Source organism: Abrus precatorius, unplaced genomic scaffold (genome assembly GCF_003935025.1).
Source record: "Abrus precatorius isolate BTA unplaced genomic scaffold, Abrus_2018 Scaffold8, whole genome shotgun sequence".
NCBI classification, from domain to species: Eukaryota; Viridiplantae; Streptophyta; class Magnoliopsida; order Fabales; family Fabaceae; genus Abrus; species Abrus precatorius.
In genome coordinates, this window is record NW_020874428.1 from 28,944,571 (window position 1) to 28,969,236 (window position 24,666).

A 24,666-nucleotide genomic window follows, 5' to 3' on the forward strand; every position below is an offset into this window, starting at 1 on the left:
AATGCAGAACTAATTGTGAGTGACACGTGGTTCCAATGTCTTTTTTGCTTCCGAGTCAAAAGTCATGTTTAAAAATGATGGACATTTTGAGAGAAAAAGAACTATGAGAAAGAAAGATGACAGAGGGAAAACTATCGTAGAGAATATATATAGTATGAACACTTACCTTCATATTATTGAAAGATGGGGCAAACATAGTAGTGGTGGTAGAGCAATTATTGTAATGTGAAGTGAGGATGAAGGCGAACAAACTTCAAACCCAGAAATTGGAGGACATAACCAATAAAATAAATCGATGCTTACAGAGCTTCTTTATCTTGTTTTGTTTCTCATTTTAATACAACTTCTACTATGTTGAATACTAAAAACAAAAAGTGTATGTTAAATACTAAAAACAAAAAACGACGTTGAGTATTTCAAAAGTAAAATTAGTTTACCTGTAATTATATTTATTCTTATTTGGTTTTTATAATTTTAAATTGCTAAATTGGATCGCTAATCCACGAAAAAATGATGAGATGACAAACAACTTGGACGTAACAAATTTTCTCTGAAAAAATATTACAAACACACCCTCCTCAAATATATTCTTTGGGCCAGCTTTATTGACAGAAATCAGAAAGCTATGGTGCACAGAACAAATTTCTAACGAGCAATAAGAAGCGATCTAACTAAAAGAGAGGAGAATTTTATCCGAGTTAATAAATTACGTGCAAAGCTTTACATCATGTGTGGTCATTGTCGCCAAGGATTCATTCAACTTGGGTGGCAATAACCGGCAGCACCTTTGCTTGGTACGTATGGATTTTGGTTATAGCAATCAGCCAGCACCGCATGTTCAGAATCGGGTTGTCAACCATCTCAGCTGGGCCCCTTTTCTCCCAATTTTTCTTTATTCTCCAATTTAGATATTTTAATTATTAAAAATTAATATTATATTTTCTTGTTATTTATATATTTTAAATTACACTTTAAATTTTAATAAGAGATAAAATTATCCACTCTTTCCTATGCTACAAACAAGTATTTCCATATAATACCGCCAAAGTCAAAAGCACAAATTGTGAAGAAAAATAGGATAAATGATAATAATACAACTTAATGACACATGAGTGGATTTGATTGGAGAAATAGAGGGTTTAGTATTTCGTGGTGACTTCCAAACGCAGCATATTCTTTCTGTACACGTCTCGGTCTCGAGTCATATTGAAACTTTGAAAGCATCTTATCAAAGATCCTAACTTTTTTCTTTCTTCTTTATTCTATCTAAAACTCACTGTGCCACCTTCCTATTTGTATTCATAACCAGACAGATCCTGAAAACTGGAGATCCCGTGAATCGCTCATCAACGTTGCATTGCCTCTTTCACTGTTCAGGATTTTGGCGCCAAAAACCATGAAGCTCGACGCCTCCAATGGCCAGATGTCCTTCGCCGCCGACGTTTCGCCGCCGCAGGACCATGGCGACGCCGAGGAGATATTCGTCCCGCCGCTCAACTTCGCCATGGTGGACAATGGCATTTTTAGGTCTGGCTTTCCCGATTCTGCCAACTTCGGATTCTTGAAATCCCTCCGCCTCCGTTCCGTAATGTGAGTTCGATTTTCCTTTCTGTATTCCGATTTGTCGTGATCGAATTCGGATTTCTGAATTTAAGAGCATTTTTGCGGAATTGTACTTTATGTTTATAAGTTTTGGTGCAGATGTCTGTGCCCCGAGCCGTATCCAGAAACCACTTCGGAATTTTTGAAGGACAACGGAATAAGGCTTTATCAATTCGGGATCGATGGCTGTAAGGTTTGTGATTTTTCTTTTTTTCTTTAATCATCGTTTGTGCTATGATATTTTTTAAATAATATTTTTAATTTTTGCTTGCTCGTTTGCTGGCAATTAACTGGAGTTACTTGATTCGAACGTCTGGCATACTTGCATGATGCTTTACCCAATTCATTGTAATTTTCCAATCCAATTTTGTCAGATTTGGTATAGTCTTCTAATCTTAGTCTGTTTTACTATTTTGATCTGTTGCTGCAGTGCTTGGATACAATTCAATTAGTAATTTGAAGATGAGTCCGAATATCAGGAATAAGATATAAATATGTCAAAATTACTTTTCTATGATTGCACAACGTGATGAAATGAATTTCTGGAAGACTTCCTCTTCAGAATTATAAATGTTCCTTCAGGGCTCTCTTTATAATCAAAAGCACTTAACTGCTAATTCAAAGCATGAACATGCATGTGCGTGTCATTGCAATATACGAGGAATAGAGATGGGATGCATCTGATGGTGCTGATCTTTCATATAACATTAGTGCAAGCTAGGTAGTCAAGTATTTTCTGTTGTTTTAAGGGTCTGCGTTCACTAAAATTGAGTGTCACACTATATTAGTGTGGAACTGTGGACCAAGAGGTTGTGTACCTCAACATATAGGTCTCATTGTGGTGCCTTTTTTTTAACCTCATTTTACCACTGAAATAATTGTTTGTGAAAGCTGAAATACAGCCGATTTTAATTAGAACAATTTCTGTGTGCATTTGGCATAAAAAATGTTTGCAGCGCTGTGAACTTTAATGCTCCTAGAAAGTATAAGATTTCTATCATAGGTTTGCAGGGCTGGCTTTCAGGCCCAATTCCATTTTGAAAGTGAACTCTTTGACCTGAAAACCTCAAACTTTGATAATGACGAACTAAAGAGGATACCATTATTTAGTACAAGTACAGTTTGCTTTGGTCTGAATTCATGGGGAAAGTTAATTTACATTTTATTGAAAAATTCTTTGGAAGAATTGTTGAATTCATGAACAGAAGCTCGCCAGCTACACTGAGTCCTTTATTTCAAAACAGTTCTAGAATTAATGTTTTGCTTCATTCCTTGTCGTAAAGCTATTTTAGAATAAGCATATGTATTGTTCAGTGCCCTTGGCAAAGTCTTGATTCATTTAAGACGTTTAGCACAGACTAACAAATCTCTTTACCTCCACCTACCAACAGTAACATTTACATTAGCTTTATAAGCCACCTCATACAAAAATCAGATGTGGGAGCTGTAGAGGAGAATTCAAGACTTGCTGAACTGATGGCTGTAAGATGCTCCTGTTCATATGAATTTGATCTTTATGTGTAGAGCTTGTTTTTCAACTAATGAGGCAAAAGTTTGGGGATTGAGAGTGGCGTACACAAAAACAATTTAAACTGATTTCTTTTCCAATACGTGTTCCATGCTATTCGCGCCAGATGAGTGAGTTGCCTGGTCTCTTCTAAGTGTTGCTCAAGGTGGTCACCAATCTTGCAGCTTAACTTATCCAATGCAGACTTATTTTTCTTGTGGGATCAATCTTTAGCAGGAGTTTGAAGGTGCCTCCTATGCTGGATTTGCTCCTAATCTTATGCACTCTTCAGTTATCTTTTCCCTACAGGCTGTAGTCTTTAAGCTCTGGGGACGCATTGGGTTATCTCCTTTAAAATTTAGTGATACCAATCCCCTTCCCCCATAAATTGCCTTCTCCGCCTGGATGCCAGGCTGCCAGCCAAGGCTGGAAAAGCAAAAGATCAAGAAAAAGATGTTTTAAGTTTTAACTGATATCTTAAAAATATATACTTCTGCACTTTGATTACAAATATGTGTCTGTGGGCAGGAACCCTTCGTCAACATTCCGGAGGATACAATTCGTGAAGCTTTGAAAGTAGTCCTTGGTATTGCAAAATCTCAAATTTCACTATTCTTATAATACAGCTTGTTCAATTGTATATCAACCTAATTGGTTCATGTTTTTCTTTCCCCAGATGTTAGGAATCAACCCCTGTTGATTCATTGTAAACGAGGAAAGGTATACCCTATTTCTATATCTTTGATTTTATTGATATTTTTGAATCCTTAATCTTCAGTTGCTTAGTGATTTACAATGAACAGCACCGCACTGGTTGTCTCGTGGGATGCATAAGAAGATTGCAGAGGTGGTGTCTATCATCTGTTTTTGATGAATACCAAAGGTTTGCAGGTGCCAAAGCCAGAGTGTCAGACCAGAGGTTCATCGAATTGTTTGATATCTCTTATTTGAAGCACTATCCACTGTCATTTTCATGCTCAAGGAAATAGAAATTGAAAAATTGGGGGTATTATAGAGAGTTGCTGCTTCCTCCATGGAATTTTTCCGTGATGAAGTGAAGTCGACTAGTCGTTTATCTGAAAACTAGAGCAGGGTGATTTTTAATATGAGATCTATCCTTTTCCTGTTTGACTTGTTTATAGTGACAAAGCATTTTCTTCATCGGTAATATTTTAATTTAAAACTTTTAAATAAAATAATTTTGCAAAGTGAGAGTGTATCTTGGGGGAAAGAGTGTCTCGGAGAAGGGCTCAAGCTTAAAATTAAAATTGAACTCGTTTAAAATAGTATGCCAAACATGAGTTGATTAATTCAATTTTTTTAATAAAACATCTTGGATTAATTTCTAAACTTGAAGAAAAATAAAATAAAAAAATTATATGCATAAAGATAAAACAAGATTGAAAGATAGAAATATTTAAGGTGTTAAGTTAAGAAAGTATATTAACTTAGTTATGAATCTTTTTATATCTTAAAAATTAAAAAATTAAAAAGTATTAACGTTTTTTTATAAAATTAACATAGATGTTTCACGAATAAAGGAAGATACAAAATTCTCTTAATTAGATGAGTTAATTTTACCAACATTTGATGACAGAGATAATAATTTTACGGCATCCCTTCTCTGCATTTCCTAAACTCTTTTAACCTTTTTAAGTTCGCGGGGGTTCGGTCAGAAAACTGATTTGAGAGGATTGAATTTCATCTAAACAATTTCCCAGAAACCATCGTTTTTTTTTCTCTCTCAAATATCTTCATATACGTGATTAATTATTGAGCACTCTTTTCATCCGGCAGAAATTAATCCCTACGCAAGCCAACGCATCAGTATAATGGGTTAAACAATGAAATCAACAAAACCTTCTGAACATTACATTTTTTATACCTTTTAAATTGCAAGTTTCTAAACCAATAAAAATGACACTTATCCCAGATTGAGAAAGAGAATTCTGAAAATACGTCTTACAAGGCATTTACCAGTTTATCACTATCATAACGGCTATCAACCGTGTAACGAACAATGCTATATATTCTTAGATATATCTTCAATTATGCAAACTTGGATTAGAATGCTATATATTCTTAGACATATCTTCAATTCTGCAAATATGGAGGTTAGATTATAACCAAGTGAATGAATAGAGTCCCAGATCTCCTCGGTTCAAAGGGACACTTCTTTTTTTTTTTTAATAAAACATTTTTTTATATTTTCAAACTCAAAGCATTCACGAAAACATAAAAAATAATTCAGCAGATAAAAAAAATAAAAAAATATATAAAAAAAGAAACGGAAGCCAAAGAAAAATAAATGTAGACGAGGAACAATCGATTCGCCAATCACGCAAATGACGACCGAAACGATGACTCGCCCGTTAGGTTTGTTATACCTCAATCTTCACATACAATGGCAGAGACACTTCAAACAGTCTCGTCATTTTCTTAGAAACGATTGAGGCCTTTCTTTATGAAGTTATAAGCAAACCACTGAAACACACATAAACAAACAATCTCAATTACCTAACCCTATTGTTCTTCACCGCCAATGACATTACGCAGATGGAGAATGAATACATAATAGTCATCTTAGGCGCATTTTATAGAGTGGTCAATTTGATGCAAACCCTAACCTGTGATTACGAGTGGACAAAATTGCCCCGCCTTGTTGGGTTATTTACGAAAATACCTGGAATATCGGATGGTTGATATGGAATGTCAACACTGTTGGAGGAGGGGATGATTCAATGGATCAGAGGGTTGAGGATGACATCTAATAAAAAACGAAACTGATCCAACAATGAGTATCTAGGGTTTCATACACCTTGAGTGAGTTTTCAAAACCCAACATAAACTGCTGAACTAACTAAGCTACCACCTTTTATTTTTTTAATCATTCGCGCTAGCTTCTTCTTCTAGAGTCTTCCACTGGCACTGGCTATTCGCTGCAAAAACTATCCAATTTTTTGGCGGAGCTTTCATTCGGCTTCTCACTGGTAAGTGTAACTCTCTTTCTCCCATCTCTCTGTTTGGCCCTAGGTTGGTTGGAAAGATTGCCTGTTTACTGGTTCTGTGTTGATTTAGGTTTAGGTGAATAATCCCGTGGGGGAAGGATAATACTATGGGGAAATCAGGGGGTAGAAAAAAGAAGGGTGGTTTGAATTCTTCAAACCAAGGTCACGTTGATAGTGTAGGTTCTGCTGCAGCCCCAACGGCTAATGGTGGGGTTGAGTTGGATTCATCTATCTTTTTGAAGAAAGCGCATGAGCTGAAGGAAGAAGGGAATAGAAGGTTTCTGAATCAGGATTATGCTGGTGCTCTTGAACAGTATGAGAATGCTCTTCGACTAACCCCCAAAACGCACCCTGAAACTGCTGTTTTTCACAGCAACAGGGCCGCGTGTTTGATGCAAATGAAGCCCATAGATTATGAAGCCGTGATTGCTGAGTGCACCATGGCGCTTCAGGTGCAGCCCCGTTTTGTCCGGGCTCTTCTCCGCAGGGCTCGGGCTTTTGAAGCCGTTGGCAAGTATGAAATGGCTTTGCAAGATGTGCAGTTCTTGTTGACAGCTGACCCTAACCACCGGGATGCTTTGGAGATTGCTCAGAGACTCAGGACTGCAGTGGGACCTCGCCAGGAAGCCCAGCAGGACCTCCACAGTCGCCCCTCCCCTGCTGCCCTTGGCGCTTCTGCGGTCCGTGGTGCCCCTATTGCTGGATTAGGGCCATGTTTGCCAGCTCGGCCTGCGCAGAAGAAGGGAGCAAATTCAGCCGTTGGATCAGTCTTGTCGCCTAATAATAACAAGCTAGACAAGTCCCAACCAGTTTTGCCAACTGAAAATGGTCCTGAGACTAAGTCCCAGTTGCCAAAACTGGCATTGAAGCCTTCAAATGGTTCTGCAAAGCCACGTAATCCTAAAAAGGAAGACCACAAGGAACAGTCATCTCATGCATCAGGTATACTTGGGAAGCATTCTGAGGTTGCAATTAAGTGGAGGCCATTGAAGCTTGTTTATGATCATGACATTAGGCTTGCCCAGATGCCAGTCAATTGCGGTTTTAGAGTACTAAGAGATATAGTGAGCAAAAGATTTCCATCGTCTAGTTCAGTTCTGATCAAGTATAAGGATAGTGATGGTGATTTGGTTACTATAACCTCTACCGATGAACTCAGACTAGCAGAGTCTAGTGTCGATAGCCATCTCCTGAAAGAACCAGAAGCAGATAAAAGTGATTCAGTTTCGATGCTGAGACTGCATATTGTTGAAGTTAGTCCAGAGCAGGAGCCACCTTTATTGGAAGAAGAGGAAGAAAAACCTGTTGAGAATGAAGGGACCAAAGGAGAAGAGAGTGGCTCTCATTCTTCCCTTGGTGAATCTGTATCTGAAGTTCCTGATACTGAGGTTGATAAGATAGGGAAGAATGCTCCAAAGGAAAAGTCTGGAGCCCCAGGAGATACTGAATGCAAAGAAGTGGAGATGGATGATTGGTTGTTCGAGTTCGCTCAGCTTTTCCGCTCACATGTTGGTATTGATCCAGATGCTCATATTGACTTGCATGAGCTTGGGATGGAGCTTTGTTCTGAGGCACTTGAGGAAACAGTAACTAGTGAGGAGGCTCAGGATCTATTTGACAAGGCTGCTTCAAAGTTTCAGGAGGTGGCTGCTTTGGCATTCTTCAACTGGGGTAATGTTCACATGTGCGCTGCTAGGAAGCGGATCCCCCTGGACGAGTCTGCTGGGAAGGAGGTAGTGGCAGAACAGCTTCAAGTGGCTTATGACTGGGTCAAGGAAAAGTATTCTTTGGCAAGAGAGAAGTATGAGGAAGCACTCTTGATCAAACCTGACTTTTATGAGGGACTCTTGGCTCTGGGGCAGCAACAATTTGAAATGGCTAAACTTCATTGGTCTTTTGCACTTGCTAAGAAGATAGATCTATCAGGCTGGGATTCTAAGGAGACACTTCAACTCTTTGACAGTGCAGAGGAAAAGATGAAAGCTGCAACAGATATGTGGGAGAAGCTGGAGGAACAGAGAGCAAAAGAGCTAAAGGACCCAAATGCAACCAAGAAAGAAGAATTGTTGAGAAGAAGAAAGAAACAAGGAGGTGGTACTGAAGGTGAGCCTTCTAGTGTTGGAGGTCAGGGTGATATATCTGCCGAAGAAGCTGCAGAGCAAGCAGCAGTCATGAGATCACAGATTCACCTCTTCTGGGGTAATATGCTTTTTGAAAGATCCCAAGTTGAATGCAAATTGGGAATGAGTGGATGGAAGGAAAATCTGGATGCTGCAACTGAGCGGTTTAAGCTTGCAGGAGCTTCTGAGGCAGATATTTCGATGGTTCTAAAGAATCATTGCTCAAATGGAGATGCCAGAGAAGGAGATGATGAAAAGGTTGTGAACCCACAGCACAATAAGACTGGTAAACCGGAGATCAATAAGGCCAATCAAGTTAGAGATAAATGATGTGGCTTTGAAATCTCTTTTACATCTGTTCAGTTGTGTCTTGAATGAAGACTCTGGATGAAGAAGATCCTTGTCATTCAGAGGTCAGGAGGGATGTGAATTTTTTTGAAACAGAAATCGAAAATTTAGGGTGCCTAGCTCTGCTCTTTTTTCTTATTTTCTCTGAAGTTCTCAGTGATCTAATGATGGGGGATTATTTTTTTAACATTATTTACACAATTATCAATTTCCATCAATCAATTTCACTTGCTGATCAGTCATTTTCGTCCCCTGCTTTGTTCTTACTGCTGTTGCAACGTAATTGAGGATGCGTACTTGGTCAAGTCTTGAAATTGGTTTTGTTTGGTCTTGCCAATATGCTGCATGTGTTACTGATTTTATAACGTGAAGTTTTAGAGGGTTATGCTTAGAATTTGTTACGTTCGATCGTAGATTGAGCTTGTGTCATTAGCATTTGAGACAGTGAGTGAAATTGATGTAATTGGGAGAGTTATTGGAAAAAGGCTTAGTTTGACAAGTTTCACCTTGTAGTTTTTTATTTTTTGGGTCAAAAACCTTGCGGCTTATAATATGCTACAAAGGGCTTATAAGAGGCTCTCCAAGTCATTTTCATAAACTTTGTCAAATACCTTTAATTTTCAGCTTGAGTATTTAATAAAAATAAGCTCAAGTTCTTCCAAACGCCTTCGTGCTCAAGTATAAGCAAATATTGCGAAGGAAACAAATCTTTAACAAAGACCATAAAAACCTTTTTGATTATCTATACTCATAATTGCTTCGTTGAAATTACCTATTATTTTAAATATGAACGTGGTAATAAACAAGAGGTTATCGAGGAATTGATTTCCACCTGGCATCCATGCACAGAGGGTATTCTGTGTTGCGATTGTTCACCAGCAACATGATTAAGAGGGTCTATACTTAAAGATAATTGTTTGAAAGGTTGCAGGCCAATAAACTTGACAGTTTATCAAAGGAGTCTGGAATGTTACCATTCAAATAGTTACTGTTGAGTTGGAGGGATTCTCGCATATTAAGATTCACAAGCTCAGTGGGGGTCTGGGCAGAGAGCTTAGTATAACTGATGTTTAATGCTTTCTGCAAGGATGAGAGGGCACCCAACTCCCGTGGAATGCAACCACAAAATGAGCTGCCACCCATTTATAGCTCAGTATCGATCGGAATTTTTTGAGTCGTGAAATTAAAAGTGAAATTTATTAAATGCTGAATGAGGTTTATATTATTTAGCAAGTTATAATAAATTTTAGTTAAATACTTTCCTGTTCTATTTATAAAAAATAAATGACTAAATTAAAAAGATAATTTATTTTATTTTATTTTTTTATAAATATAAATTTTATTTAAAAAATAAACATAATATTAAATGATGTAGTCATCATTATATAAAAAAAAATTTATAATTAATACATCTCAAATATATTATATAATTCTTATAATTAAAATCAAGAAAATAATCAATTTAATTTTTTACAAAAAGAATTCGAGAAGGTAATATATAATAAGTATATTGCCAGTATTCTTTTAAGAAAATTTGTTTTGAGAAAGAGGCTCAGAAACTCTAATTCTGAGTGTTGCCGTTTCACCTGGAAAGCACCTATGAAGTTGTCATGGCTGAGGTCAAGTTGTTGGAGCTTCCTGCAATTGAACAGTTCGATAGGCATTCTACAAAAGAGATCAATCGATTAAACCATAAAGAAGACCAAATATGAGTTGTCAATTTATTTTGGTAAACTATTGTTGGAGAGATGAAGTCTGTGCAAACTTTTGGAGACAATGACTCGGGGATTGAAATGGCTTCCCACAGCTTTGATATAAATAGTTAAGAGATCTTATCCAAATTAACTGCATCGGGTATGATAGTATATGTTAAAAACCATTCTATCAACCACACACTTCCTCCGTTTCCTTTTGTCACCTTTTTCAAAAAAATATATATTCTTATTTATGTATCATTCTTAAAAGCTTAAGATAATATTAATGACTTTTTATCAATTATAATCTTAGCCTAAAATAAAGGAGTAATTATTTAATAAGAGATATAAAAGAACATAATAGAAAAATAGATGGTAATTTTTTTAAGAAAAATATAATATCATTGAATCATGTCTCTGTAATTCCAAAAAATTAGGGGTGATTCATAATTTTTAAACTCCTCCTTTACCATATTCATTATACATGTTATTGCTTCACTGTTAGTTTTTGCTTCAGCAAAATCGACGATGACAAAGCTTATGAACATTGATGCTGAAAAAGTTTTTACAAGCATTGCAAACTCTATCCCTACAATGTGTCTGTAATAAATGCAAGCATGATCTAGTGATGCATTATTTCTATCATTATGAGTGGAGAATCATGGCGTTTATGAACAGATTGGTTGCTAATGTCAGAAAATGTATACAAGTTTCTTGGTAGTGTGATTGATGATTGTGTGATGACTTGGGTGTAGATAAGCAATGTCTTCCACGTTTCAGCTTATAGCTCTTTGATTACGTGCCAAGTTGGTGCGTCCCAGGTGGTAAAACATGGGGGCTGTCCCTGATTTTTGCTTTCTCAAACGAGTCCTTTAATTTGCAAAAACAAAATTGTCGCTTAATTTTTTTCATAAATAACGGAAATTCAGTCAACTTATTTTAAGTGTATCGAATTTGCATAATCTTTTAACATGTCTATTTATTTAGTTTTAAGGACTAAAGGAAAAGGTGTGCCTTTTAGATATCGTATTTCTTCTACTCTATAATTGTCAATGCATTGGTACCCCGTCCTCTTAGATCCATTTGAGGAAATGGGCAAGGGCAAACGAGTATTTTTTCTGAATCTACTTTTTCTTCTTGTTCCACCCCTTCTATGTTTAATGATATATTTTAGATACTCACATGATATCATTTGGTTACATTAAATAACTGACATAAAACTGCAATATAACTTTTGGTGTCTGGTAGGGTTGTTTCTGATTTTGGCATCCAGTGCATGATAATAGATCTATCGATACATTAACTAAAAGTCAAGTCAGCGGAGCATATAATTATCTCATATAGTCGCTTATGGCTTTGGGTATTCTGACATGCTTAGTCACTTTCATTGTAGGTTTACCCACTATTATTTACTTGCAAAGAGTGCCTCTTGACTAAAAAAGTTTGGCACCTTTAGCTGTTGCTCATAATGGGAACGCATATGTTTTCTTAATTTCCTGCAAAACCGCAACTTCTCAGTGATGATTGCAATCAGAATGAATATGCAGTCCTGCCTAAGAATCTTATATAATTCGGGACCTTGATTGAGTTAATTCAATTAATCATGATTTTCCCCTTCTAAAATAGAATGAAAATCATTGTTGGTAGTGGACATTAGCCCATCAATTCAATAGACAACCTTATTTACCTTGTCCTCTGCATTTGTATCATTCCCTTTTTATGTTCATATCTTGTGTACCCTTTTTCTGTGTCAACATATCTAACTGGATACTGAGCAATTTTTGCAGCTTAGGCCGGGAAGTAGGCAGAATTTAGTAATGAAATGGTCCTTCCTTGACTCCTTGTGGTCCCAATTGATCATTATGACTTGATGAAATTGCCCATGCAGCTTTTATTATTCAGAGTAAACATTGAAACTGTAGTCCATTGTTAGTTCTCCAATCAACTAAAATGACCGACTTTTTTTCCAACTCTTATCCTGATACTGTTGGTACATTCAGGGTTGGTTTTCAAATCCAACGATGATGCTTTCCTACCAACTTTGCATTCTTAATATTATCAACATTCTGGTTTGGTTGTTGTCCAATGTCAAGGGTATGAGAATTATTTATATTATTTAATTTGATGCCTTTCAATCTCCAAATGGAACTTGAAATTTATAAGAAACTGCTTTGGCAATAGAAGTTGACCAGGACAGAGAAATTAGAGATACTGATAAATGTTTTGCCTATAACACAATTGACCTATATACATTATACATCATTTAAACCTGGGATGTCTGAAAAAAAAAAGGAAATGGAACTTCAATTCAAAGGAAATGTGATATCATTATCAGGTCGGCAACTGTTCCTCAACAACTTTAGGAAAAACGTGCTAAATTTGAATAAAAATGATGGATAAAAATAATTAATCAAGTCATTGAATATGAATGTATTCGTACTCCGCGGGAAAACAAAAGGTTGAACAGATTAGCAATGCCTAGGAATTCTTAATGGTGAATAACTTTTAAGCCTTTTTTAATAAATTTCGCAGTTTCTCCATTTTAATTATTTTAAATTTTTTTTCTATCGCGTGACCAGATTACTTCAAAGCATAGTAAGCCAAAAGAAGAATCATGAGAGTTCCTTATAAAATGGCTAAGATCGGGTTACTTTCTAATAAAACTAGTGCATCAACACATGACACCAACTTAACCATCACAGACATATATCACACAGAATCAATCAGATCAAGCTAATATTTTATTTTTAAACTATATATTATATTTATGCTACACATGCTTAACGGCGCATCCAGCATCCATACCAAACAAAGATACCAAGGGGTAATCAGTAATCTCAGTAAAACACATATGACTAATATAATCCTTCAATCTCAGGCTTAGACAGTTGCTATGGGCCCTAAATTGATGCTGGGTGACTCCATGGCCTTCATAGCTTCAAATCTCGGTTCTTTGGCCTGGAATTTGAGGCCAGCATAGAGCTTCATGTAATCATCAAAAACAAATTTAGGATAAACTTGACTCGTCTCATCTTCCTTAACCAAGGCTGGTGCTGGAGAGATCACGGCATCATTGCCAGGGTTGTAGAACGAGGCTATGGACATCCTGTTACCATCTGTTTGAGTCATTACACGGTGCATGACACTCTTGTATTTGCCATTAGTAATTACCTGTTTTGATCACAAACTCCAAGGCGTTAAAACAATCATCAAAGTTAACGTTGCATGCATTCCTTCACCTATCATTTGAATATGCTTAAAGGCTCACAAGATGTATGAAATTACAAGTAATATTAAGCAAGCGGGGCATGTGTATGTATATATATTTATTTCTATGTATATAAATACAGAAAATTGATAACATCAGCTTATAAAACTTATTTTAAGCAAAAAAAAAAAGTAGCAATCTTTTATTAAAAAATATTATTATATGAAAATTCAAAAAGTATAATTAATACTTAAAAAAATGTTTTTTTAAGTTTAAAATCAGTTATGAAAGTTAATATAAACAAAACTAATAAATATATGATTTATATCCTTTTATGTTATTGAGTAACATAATATCATCATGTTAAAGAGAGAAAGACAATATTTTTATTAATTTTAATCAGTAGGACTTGCCAGCCATTAAGGTGAGTTGTTAAAAAATAATATTTTACTTTCTCCACGGTGCCCATATCATGTTAGTTATGAATATGAGAAAATCCGAATTCATAAATATAATATACCTCAAGTTGGTCCCCAAGGTTGATGACAATGGAATGGCGCATTGGTGGGACATCAATCCACTGGTCATCCTTTAGAAGCTGCAGTCCACTGACCTTGTCATCTTGGAAAAGTAGAATGATGCCACCAGCATCTGTGTGGGCTCTGAGGCCCTTGATGAGCTCTGGATTGGGACAAGGAGGGTAGTTGCTAACTTTGGTGCCAAAATTTGGGCCCTTGGACCCATAAAAGACCTTCTTCAGGTACCCTTTCTCTAGCCCAAGATTCTCACACAGCAAGTCAAGAAGTAGCTCGGCCAGTTTCTCCAGTTCCAGTGCAAATTCCTTCATTGCCTTCCTGAAATGCACACAAAACCAAAAAAAATGGTCTTTGTGACACACAAAACAAAACACAAATGCACAAACAATGGCTCAAACAAATATAAGGATGTTTTGTTGGTGTTGAGCTAGACCTGTAATCTTGATCAAGATCAGGGATCTCTGAAATGTTAGAGACAGGAAGATGGCGCAAAAAGAAGGTGCTTTCCCAGTCCAAGTCATTGATTTCAGACTGAGCAGACTCAAGACCTTTGCTTGCTACCATTTCTTTGAACCTTTGCTCCATACATGTTTTGTAGTGCTCTTTTGTCAGCTTCTCCACAGTGTCCATTAACTCATGGGATATCCCATGGTTCACCAACTTGAGAAAAAGAAAACAATTTAAAGCAAACCACAAAAAAGGAATATATTAGCCCAGCCTCTTCAAACTCTAACATATGCAAAGGAAAGTTTTTCATTTTGAGCTAAAGAAAAGAAAAGGAAAGTGTGACCAACTTAGATTAGAGGTTTTTTAGTACCTCAAAGAAACCCCAGTTCTCACATGCATCTTTTATTTTCTCCATGGTTCCTGCTTTCTCTTCAGTGTTAAGCTTTGCCATGTCAACAACTGGAAAGTTCTCCATAAGCTTATTTTCTCCTTTGTTTTTTTCTATCTCACTTTAATAGGCTGTGCCACTATTTGCTGTGAGGAGTGCCGGTGTCTGGGGTGCAATTTATAGGCCTTCGGCTCCAATGAGAGTGCCTAAGACAGGGAGAGATTTTTTAATTAAAAAAATATATAAAAGAGAAAATGTTCTGCTGATGTTGCTCTTCATGCTACATTGACATTGGAATTCTTAAACAAAATTAACACACAAACCACCGACAAAACTCAATGTGGTGATAGATAATTGACTTTTATATATATTAACTAAAATTTGATTCTTGATTATGTGTACTTATATAATATTTTAATCTTGAACAAAATGAATCGATTGAAAGAAGTTGAAAGTTTGCTCGTAAAATGCCATATTTAGAACTTTTGGATATAATAACATTAGAATTTAGAATAATTTTTTATAATTAAAAATAATGGTTTTATTAAAAAAACATTTATTATTATTATTAAAAATATAATAATATATTTTAAATAAAAAAATAATTTTAAACAACTAAATTTAACTCTAAAATTAACCTTGACAAATCGATTATTTAATTGTATACTGTGACATCCTAAAAAAAAATGTGATTCTTTAAATAGTTCTTAAAGAATCAAAATTTTCAATTGCGTGATAAGGTACGATTGAATAGTAATATTATCCTTTTGTTAACGAAGTGTACAAGGAATAAATATATAATAATATTTAAGTTGAAAAGAACCCGATTGTTAGTGGATACGGATACGAATACGAATAAAAAATAAAGGTTGGTAAGATGTTAAAACATTTACTGCGAATTTTGAAGGGTTTATTTTAGAAATAATTAATGAGAGAAGAAGATGCATTCACCGTATATTTGCATTTGGGTGGGAAACTTTAATCTCGGGAAAAGGAAAGGGAAAACGGATAAATAATGTGAAACAAAATCTAATAATAATCTTAAAGTTAAAAAAGACAGAGCAGCACTCGTGGAGTATGGGTGTGGTGTGTTCACATCTTGATGGAGCCCTACCATCTTTTGTCACATAGAATGTGGCCATGAATCATGATCCTCTTTCTCTCTAAGCCCTAAGGGGTTTGTGTCATCTTCGTTTTTGGTAGGAAATGGGACCCTACTTGGGTAGCTATTCACCCTCTCCTTGTTCCTTCAGAAACTGACCCAATCCCACTTCCACAAGTGGCTGTTTACTTTCCTCATACACGCTCTGCTCTTTTTCTCTTTTTATTTTCCACCAAGATTGTTGAATTTAGGCCAATGCTAATAATGCCCTTTGGACATTATGATCTAATGATTCACTCACGCAAGGCAGTATCACAGAAATTGAAGTACCATTCACAACAAGATGAAAGATAATTATCAATTAGTGGCACTAACCTCAGATTCTACCTCAAAACGTTATCATCCATGCATGAACCTCTCTGTTATTGAAAATAAAATGGATTTACCGACATCAAATTATATATGAAAATATAATCTGGATTTTGCAAGTGGTTGAGACAACTTAATGATGGCAAAAATGAAAGCCCCGCTTCTCTCCAACCTAAAAAGACCACTACCCTACTTTTTCAGGTAGAACATATTATGTATATAGGTATAGAGACTAATAATATGATAATAATTTTAAATTAAAAAACTCTAACTAAGTGATGTACATAAAATACCATTTATATGATAAAGATTAGAGAATATGTGTGGTAAGTAATGGTTCGATAATCATCAATGAAAAGAAAAGAAAATTAGTTTGTCACCAGCTTTAGTTTTTCACCGCAAGATATAAAGTAAATTATTAAATTAGTCTTTAAAATTATAATTATTAAATAATTTGGTTCTAAAGATTATTTTAAAAAATTTCTAATTAACAACTTTTTATTGTTTTAGTTTTTAATGTTAAAAATAATTAATTTGAGCCCTAATTTTGATAATTAGTTCATTTTATTTATCAACTTTGGTACTCATTAACTAATTTAGTCTTTACTTTTATTATATATCAATCAATTTAATCTTTACTGTTAGGATTCAAATTATCTTATGATTATCAAAATTTAAGGACCAAATCGGTAATAAAATCAAACTTAAGAATTAAATTGATGAATATATAATATTAAGGACTAGATTAATTAACTGTGCTCATTCTAGAAATTAAATTAATTAATAATTATAAAATTTAGAGATAATTTTTTTATAAATATCAATTAAATTTATTTATATATACTTATAATTTTAATAACAAAATTAACATTTTACTTTTGCACGATACTTATTGTCTTTTTTTTTTATAGGTATAGGAATCTCTTATCACTTATCTCTTATACTTCTTTTCTTGTCGCTTCAATTTAAAATTAACACCTTAAAAAAAATTAAAATTAACAGACATAATGCTATATTTAGAATATAGAAAAAATGATAATAATAATTTGACACTTTACACTCTAAAGGGTAAATTATAGTAATAATTGTTAATTGAAAATTTAGTAATTAAGACTATGATAAATTATATATATATATATATATATATATATATATATGTGTGTGTGTGTGTGTGTGTGTGTGTAAATATAAATTATAAAGTTGTTGAAATTTTAATAAACAATTTTCTAATAAAGAGTCATGATTGTGCATTTTAATTTTTAAAACACATTCAGTATTTTATATAACTAATTACAATAAGTTGCATATATAACTAATTAAAATCATCACACAAAAATTATCTATTAATAATAAAATTATAAATTAAAATATAAATATATTTTAATAGTTTTAATTAAAAAAATTTACAACTTAATGTAATACTATTTTAATGAAGACACGTGAATATCTTATTATACTTAAACGTGTTTGAAGATATTTTAAGATTATTTAAATAATTAACAAAATAGTGATTTGTTTTGATTTGATATAAGCCATAAGACATGTGCTATAAAAAAAACATGTGATTCTATAATTCAAAAACAATTAATTTATAATATATATATATATATATATATATTGCTAATAATATTTATATATTTATTGATTAAATAAATAAAAATAAAAATTATATATTTATTTTATGTGTCTTATTTATAATTAAAAGAACAAAAATAATGCAATAAAATTATGTAAAAAAAATATTATTGGCATCAAATTTTTTTTATCTTATGTAATAGATGTATAAGACACTAAATACATTGCAAAAATGCTTTATTTAAAATATTTGTTTAAAATCTTAATTATTCAATTTAAATTTGAATTGGGTAATAGTGTTAAAGACGATAAAGTTATTGGTATATACAACTAAATTTTAAACTCAAAATTACTAATTAACAAAAAGTAGTTTCTTGTTAAGTGATTTATTTATTCAGTTATGTATTTTTTTTTATATACTTTTTATGTTTGTGATGTATCAAATCTTTTAATTTTAATAAAGCACTTTTGTTTTTATTTATATTTCATTAATTAATATACCTAATTCGATAGAAAAATATAGCGGCGGCTTAGTCAAGGGACAAACGAGAGGATGAAGTATAACTTTACAAGATACCTATCGTATCCTATTTAATTACACTATTCCTTTTCTTGTGTTATCTTTGTATGGTATCGTCGTCTACTTCTTTTAACATTCACTGAAAGCCAACATCGATAAGTATATGAACAAGGTAACACATTTTAAATTAGATTGTACAAAATAAAATATTTCGATATAAAAAATAAATTGTGCCACTTTGAAAATTCAACGTGTATTTGCTTTCATCATCATCATCATCAAGTATATCTTTAAACCAACTTTTATGTTAACTTTAAGCGAAGTTTTCCCTTGAAAATTTTAAGGACATATGCTTCATGCACATTGACCCAAAATATTTGAATTTGTAAAGAAAAAATTATTTCTAATATAGGATGAAAGCATGGCATGCCAATAATTAAGGAAGTTATAGGACCTATGGCCAATGAAAAAGTAACCCTTTGGATTGATCACCACCATGGCACTAACAAAGGAAAAATTTGATGGGGCTGAGTTCGTCGTACAAGACATGCATTGAGAGATTCCGGAAAATGCTTACCGCGTAGTTAAATCCTAAATGATCGATGACGCTAACTCAACTACGCACAGACACCCACCATAACTATCCTCACTCGTGCGCGCGCGGCAGAATTTGCATCAGCATTCATTTCAATTTCAGAATCCCTTTGAGCATACAAGAACCAACGATGTGGTTAATGCTTCCATTCGTGCATTCATTCATGCACGGATACAAAATACAAGTGTAGGTGGGATTCAAATCATTTTCATTTTGATGTATATATTATATTCAGCTTGATAGGTATTTGAGGTATGCATTAATATCTTTTTATATACGGAGTTGGAATAGGTCATAACTGAGCAATTAAAAAACATATAACATTATTAGTTATCTAAGCTATCATTCATACATTTAATTGTGTTACTATCTAGTCGGAGAGCTTCTTGCATGGGAGCAGGGGAGAGCTGTGACCCCCCCAAATTTTTTTATTACTTATAAGCACTCTCAATGCTGATATATTATTTTGATAGTTTGATAAAATTATATATAACTAGTATGAATTTTAATTGAATAATTTTAGTAAATATATCTAATGATTCTTCCAAAAATTTAAATCAAAATCCGTCACTATAGCACATTTTTTTAGTCACTGAATAAAAACTATATCATAATTGATTCTAACTCTAAATCATTTATAGAAGCCAAAACTCACACTAGATTTGACACACACATGTCTAATTATAAGTTTAATTATTACATTCAAGTCTTTTTGGAATTTTTCCTTTACATAAATTCTCAAATCCTTGCCATTTTATTTAAGAATGTGTTTGTAAGATGAGTTGGGAGAACTTTGTCTTAATTCTGACTCAATTTTTTAATACATTGAAATCTAAGCCTAACACAATCAAGATCAAACAATATGTGGGAAAAGTAAAGATTTCGAGAGAAATAAAAACTTTAAGAATCTATTAGTAAAAAAATTAATAAAATGGTTATAATTGATTGTCGCAATAAAAAATTTAAAAGAATTAAATATAATAAAAAATAAAAGGTAGGTTCAAATATTTACTAAAAAATAAATCAGATACTAACAGCAATAAAAGAATTAAAAATGCAATTAAACCATGAATATAACTTGATCTAGTGTTGTCGACTTCCCTGCGAAACATTGTATTCCCATGGCAAAGTCACACGCAACAACCAAATAAATATAATTTTCAATGGCATCAACTAACACAGAATTACCTAGCTGTTTGTCTTTTTTTCCTTTGTTTCTATTCCTTTTCCTATTCGCAGACTTGATTAAACAAAGGAGGCTGCCTAGTGCTTACACATACGTGAGTTTCATGCAACCCAGAAGCGAGTGAAGTATATGTAACGAAATTAAAGGCTCTACTCTAGAGTTCACTGCCACTATATTGTCACCCCACCCCATCTATATGGCATCAATTTTATTTTTATCTTGTTTTGGTGTGTGGGGGTGTGAAGATGGAAATGACACACTGGAATTAATTATTTTGGTTTTCTGTATGCTACTACTAAACTGTGGGCTATATTTCCATTACCACAAACAGACAGAACCATGTAATGACCCATTTTCATTTCTTTGTTTTGTTTACTCTAATGGCTAACAACATTTTTTACACTGTTATTTATTAGTTAAAATTTATTAAAACTATAAAAATAATATAAAATCCATTTTTAAATTGATATTTTTTCTTGTATTTTTATAATCATTAAAAATTTTAGCTAATAATTAAAAAGTTGACTGGTAACAGTTTTTTTAATTGATAGTCAATTAATACAAAAAGCATGGGCTGCATGGTTGACGGGAATTGGACTCACCAGCTTTCGGTCTTGACTCACATGCAATGTTGCTTTCTATAATGGCAGTGGCAGGTTGTGTCTCATGTTGTGGTTAGTTAATTAGATTTCACAATCACGAGCAAGCCAGTGGATGTTATAACAGTTAATGTTGGAAAGTGTAACGAAGCTACATGCATACCCCTCAATTCTTTGTCTCTTTTTCTTTATCTGATGTCATTTCAACAAATCCAGCGTTTCATTAGTGGACTGATGGAGAGATTTGGTTAACCTATAATCATTTAAAAAGTTAATGACATGGACTCTTGTTCCAAAGAATATATATGTGATCAACATGCAACTCCGATTAGATCCAATTCCAATCCAAACTTGGACTTCATCGACTACCATGCTATCCAGGAAAGTTCGTATACAAGATTATTAAGAGGATTTTATTCTATTCTCTAGTCAATTTGTTGAACGAATTAGGTGAATACCTTTCCAAATATGAATAGCTTGTGATTCCGAAGAAGACTTTTAAGAAAATGATTATTAGTATATCCATTGTAAGAAGCTGGTCAGCTTATATGCTATAGCTAGTAAACAGTATAACAATTCTTAATTTTCATAATTTTTTTATCACATTGATTAAAAAAACCATTTTCCATGGTATAATTCAATTACAAACATTGCATAGTATAGTGAGATATGTAATTCACATCGGGTCTGCAGCATTGGTTGAATAATTTTTCCATTTATCATTACATAATACCTTCCACAGTTTCCAATGAGATATGATACTCTCTCTACCTTTGACATTTAAAGTTTTGCTGAAAATTAAGATATTAATAATTTAAACTTTATAAAACTATTACTTTTTTGGTTATATTTTTATTTATTATACCAATTGATTTTTTAAATAAACATTAATCATGCAGTTGTACAGATTTAATTTTCGGCAGCAGAAGAAGAGCACACACACTGATACTTGGTACTGTCTCTTGTTCTGAATTCTAAGAATTTGTTCTTGCTTATCTTGTTTGTGCATAGTGCATACCAATTTGTGACTCCAACGACTTATATTATAGAGCTGTAATCATCAAAGGGAATAATCGGCAAAGAACAAAGGGAAAAAGATCTTCTGATGTCTAGTAGGAATTTTCAAAATGTATATTTTGTGTTCTGAAATTCCTATCCTTAGCGCCGACATTGTAACTTGTGAGAATTACGCAGCCTTTATAATTTTTTTAACGACCTTGATATTCTCTTCGAAGTTAAATATTTTTAAATAATAATTTTTATCAAAAATATATTTATTGAATTCAAAATATAATAGATAATTACTTAATAAAAATTATTTTAATCTAATGCTGATAAAAATATTTTTACTTTTCAAATAACTTCCAATTTTATTTTATTTTTAAAAAAAATGTGATCTAATTCTCATAATTTTTTATATAATTTTTCTATTAATCTTTCATATATTTTTTATTACTGTTTCTTTTAGGTGCCATTTTTATCTGTCCATTTAATTTATTTGAGTATCTTACATTTGTAATTTATTTTTTTTAAATATTATAAAATTTTTATTTAGTCTTCAATTTTAAGACATGCGTAAAAAATTGTATAAACAAATATAGAATAATAAAAAAATTTCACTGAAATAATAAAATAAAATATCATTTAAAAAATAATAAAAACGAATTTAAACCTATTTTTCTTTTGTATAAATAAAAAATATTTTTTAAAAAGGTATTTTTAACCGTTATACAATCTAACGTTAAGCTGTGTTTTTAATTGATTGTCCTTATTTTGTTATTAAAATTTACTATTTCCAACGTATATAGCCACTGTTTAGGTTGTCAAGAAATCAAACGCATTGGGGAAATGCTAGTGGATACCAACTGGACATGTAATATTTGCGCCATATTTTAAATAAAAAATAATCAATAAAATAAGTAATTTGTTGTATATTGTTAAGCTAGCCCTAACATTATTCTGTAAAAGGCATCAGTTTAAAGGTTGTTTGAAAGATATACGTAAACTATATATACAACATGACACGCTATCTATGTTATCACTTATCACTCCAAACTAACGTATACATATACATATCTAATAATATTCCCCTCTTTTGAACATTTCTATATCTCGAAAGTACAAAATGTGCTTCCCAATTCACAGGAATATTTATACATGTTCTCATTTTTAAAAGGGTGATATATGTATTTAAGAAAAAATTGTATTGTCATTCTTTTATATCCAACACTTTTTATTTAAGTTTTTTTATTTAAATATTTGTATTAGTAATTTAATTAACAAATAAATAAATTATTTTAAAAATTATCAATAAACATTTTAATGAAAATAATTTGCCATGTCAATATGAGAATCGAATCTCCGTTTATCAAGTTCCGATGTGTTCAATTAGACATCCATGTAACATATGCAGTATTGATTAGCTGCCATTAAAGAGAACTCATAAGGGGGGAATATATATATATAGTCGCCAATCGCCAACCAATAAGGTAAAGATTATTCGTTTGGAATCAATACCGAAGTGGAAGTGTGACATGTTTAAGAATTTAAGTATATCAATGAAAAAAGAAAATTGTATGCGTAGTGATAAAAAAATTCAAATATGCAATAGGAAAAAACAGATTGGTTTTTGAGGCTCCCTATTAGAGTTTAAAATGCCTTAAAAGGTAAATATCCAAACTTTCATCTAGGCTTTCATATATTAGGGAGAGAAATAAACAAAGAGAAAATTGCAACAATATTGGTCACAATTTAATATACAACAATGACACATATAAGCGATTTCAATCAGTTATAAACAAGTGTAGTTCGCATCATAGAATCCTAATATCAATTACTAGAATTAGACATGAGAGATCATTTAATGACTGACCTTAATTTAACTTGCTTATCTCATTTAAACTATTTCTTACGATAAATAATTTGATACAGAACCAGTTAAATATTGAAGGAAAATATAAAAAGAAAAGTGTACGACCAATAAATTAAGATAATCGAAAACTCCAAGTATCTACTGTTATTGAAAAGATAATGAAACTCATAAGTACATATGAAAACATTACTTCCCACTAGAGTCTTGGGGGAATAATATCGGACCGGTGTGAATTAGAGACTAGGGTTCCAAAGAAATCAAGAACGTTCATTTTTATGGTCCGAACCATATCTTAAAATTGGACGCACATATTAAATGGAAAAGATTCAAATTGCACAATTTCACAAATACGTGGGTTTCTATATTGGATCGGCATCAGCAAAAGTTGAGAAAGAGACGTTAACGATGCGGAGAATACATAAACGCTAAAAGGGCTTTCTGAAGCTGAACTTACAACATGGAGAATTCGAGACTACTAATCATGATACTACTGACTACCACCCACTAACTCAATAATTGTTAATCAAAATAATAAAGCTCTTCATGTCCAAAAACATGCTGTGCTTGTACTATACGGCATAACATCTACTTCGAATATATTAATATAGTTTAATTCAAACGAACGTAGAGGTCACCTTTAACAAAACAAGATGTTGTGGTTATAGATTTTTTTTTCAATCTATTATAATTATTTGGAGGAACTCTTCTTCATCCATTTATGATGCCTTTTTCACTTTCTATTTTGTCATAGCTACATACAATAAGGATAAGGGTTCGGGAGTAATTAACTTTGCATCAAGAATCTTTAGTTGTAGTACATACTCAATTATGCCCAATTTGAATACAGAAGAGGGCATTTTAATTTTAATGGCTTACAGTTATTATTAATGAAGAAAGAGAATAAGTGATGAAGCAAGTAGATTACAAGTCACGGCTCTTTTTTGTAGACTCCTGTCACTAAATATAGCCTTCTAGTATTGAATAAATATT

At 32.9% G+C, this 24,666-nt stretch overlaps 3 protein-coding genes and 1 non-coding gene across 5 annotated transcripts; 2 read left to right on the plus strand and 2 right to left on the minus strand.

Moving 5' to 3' along the window:
• Positions 1-1,047: 1,047 nt before the first annotated feature.
• LOC113846011 (probable tyrosine-protein phosphatase DSP4) lies at positions 1,048-4,241 on the plus strand. Of its 2 annotated transcripts, none has more exons than XR_003501608.1 (5): positions 1,048-1,590; positions 1,702-1,795; positions 2,033-3,695; positions 3,786-3,829; positions 3,913-4,241. XR_003501608.1 is itself a non-coding variant. In XM_027473802.1 (5 exons), exons 1-5 carry the CDS (start codon positions 1,397-1,399, stop codon positions 4,096-4,098), a joined length of 576 nt encoding a protein of 191 aa, XP_027329603.1. In that variant the 5' UTR covers positions 1,048-1,396; the 3' UTR covers positions 4,099-4,241. The 2 variants fall into 2 exon arrangements, 1 of the variants encoding a protein (XP_027329603.1); XM_027473802.1 differs by having other exon boundaries at positions 3,638-3,695.
• Positions 4,242-5,417: 1,176 nt separating this feature from the next.
• LOC113848686 lies at positions 5,418-5,550 on the minus strand. The gene has a single exon (XR_003501949.1). It is a non-coding gene; the product is annotated as a small nucleolar RNA snoR111 (small nucleolar RNA).
• Positions 5,551-5,942: 392 nt separating this feature from the next.
• Positions 5,943-9,171, plus strand: LOC113847122 (protein CLMP1). The gene is made up of 2 exons (XM_027476007.1): positions 5,943-6,099; positions 6,188-9,171. Exon 2 carries the CDS (start codon positions 6,225-6,227, stop codon positions 8,565-8,567), a length of 2,343 nt encoding a protein of 780 aa, XP_027331808.1. The 5' UTR covers positions 5,943-6,099; positions 6,188-6,224; the 3' UTR covers positions 8,568-9,171.
• Positions 9,172-12,910: 3,739 nt separating this feature from the next.
• LOC113874873 (1-aminocyclopropane-1-carboxylate oxidase) lies at positions 12,911-15,008 on the minus strand. The gene is made up of 4 exons (XM_027513091.1): positions 14,841-15,008; positions 14,457-14,683; positions 14,008-14,341; positions 12,911-13,450 (listed from the first exon to the last, which is right to left on the minus strand). The coding sequence occupies exons 1-4, from the start codon at positions 14,943-14,945 to the stop codon at positions 13,160-13,162; spliced, it is 957 nt and encodes a 318-aa protein (XP_027368892.1). The 5' UTR covers positions 14,946-15,008; the 3' UTR covers positions 12,911-13,159.
• Between the last annotated feature and the right edge of the window lie 9,658 nt (positions 15,009-24,666).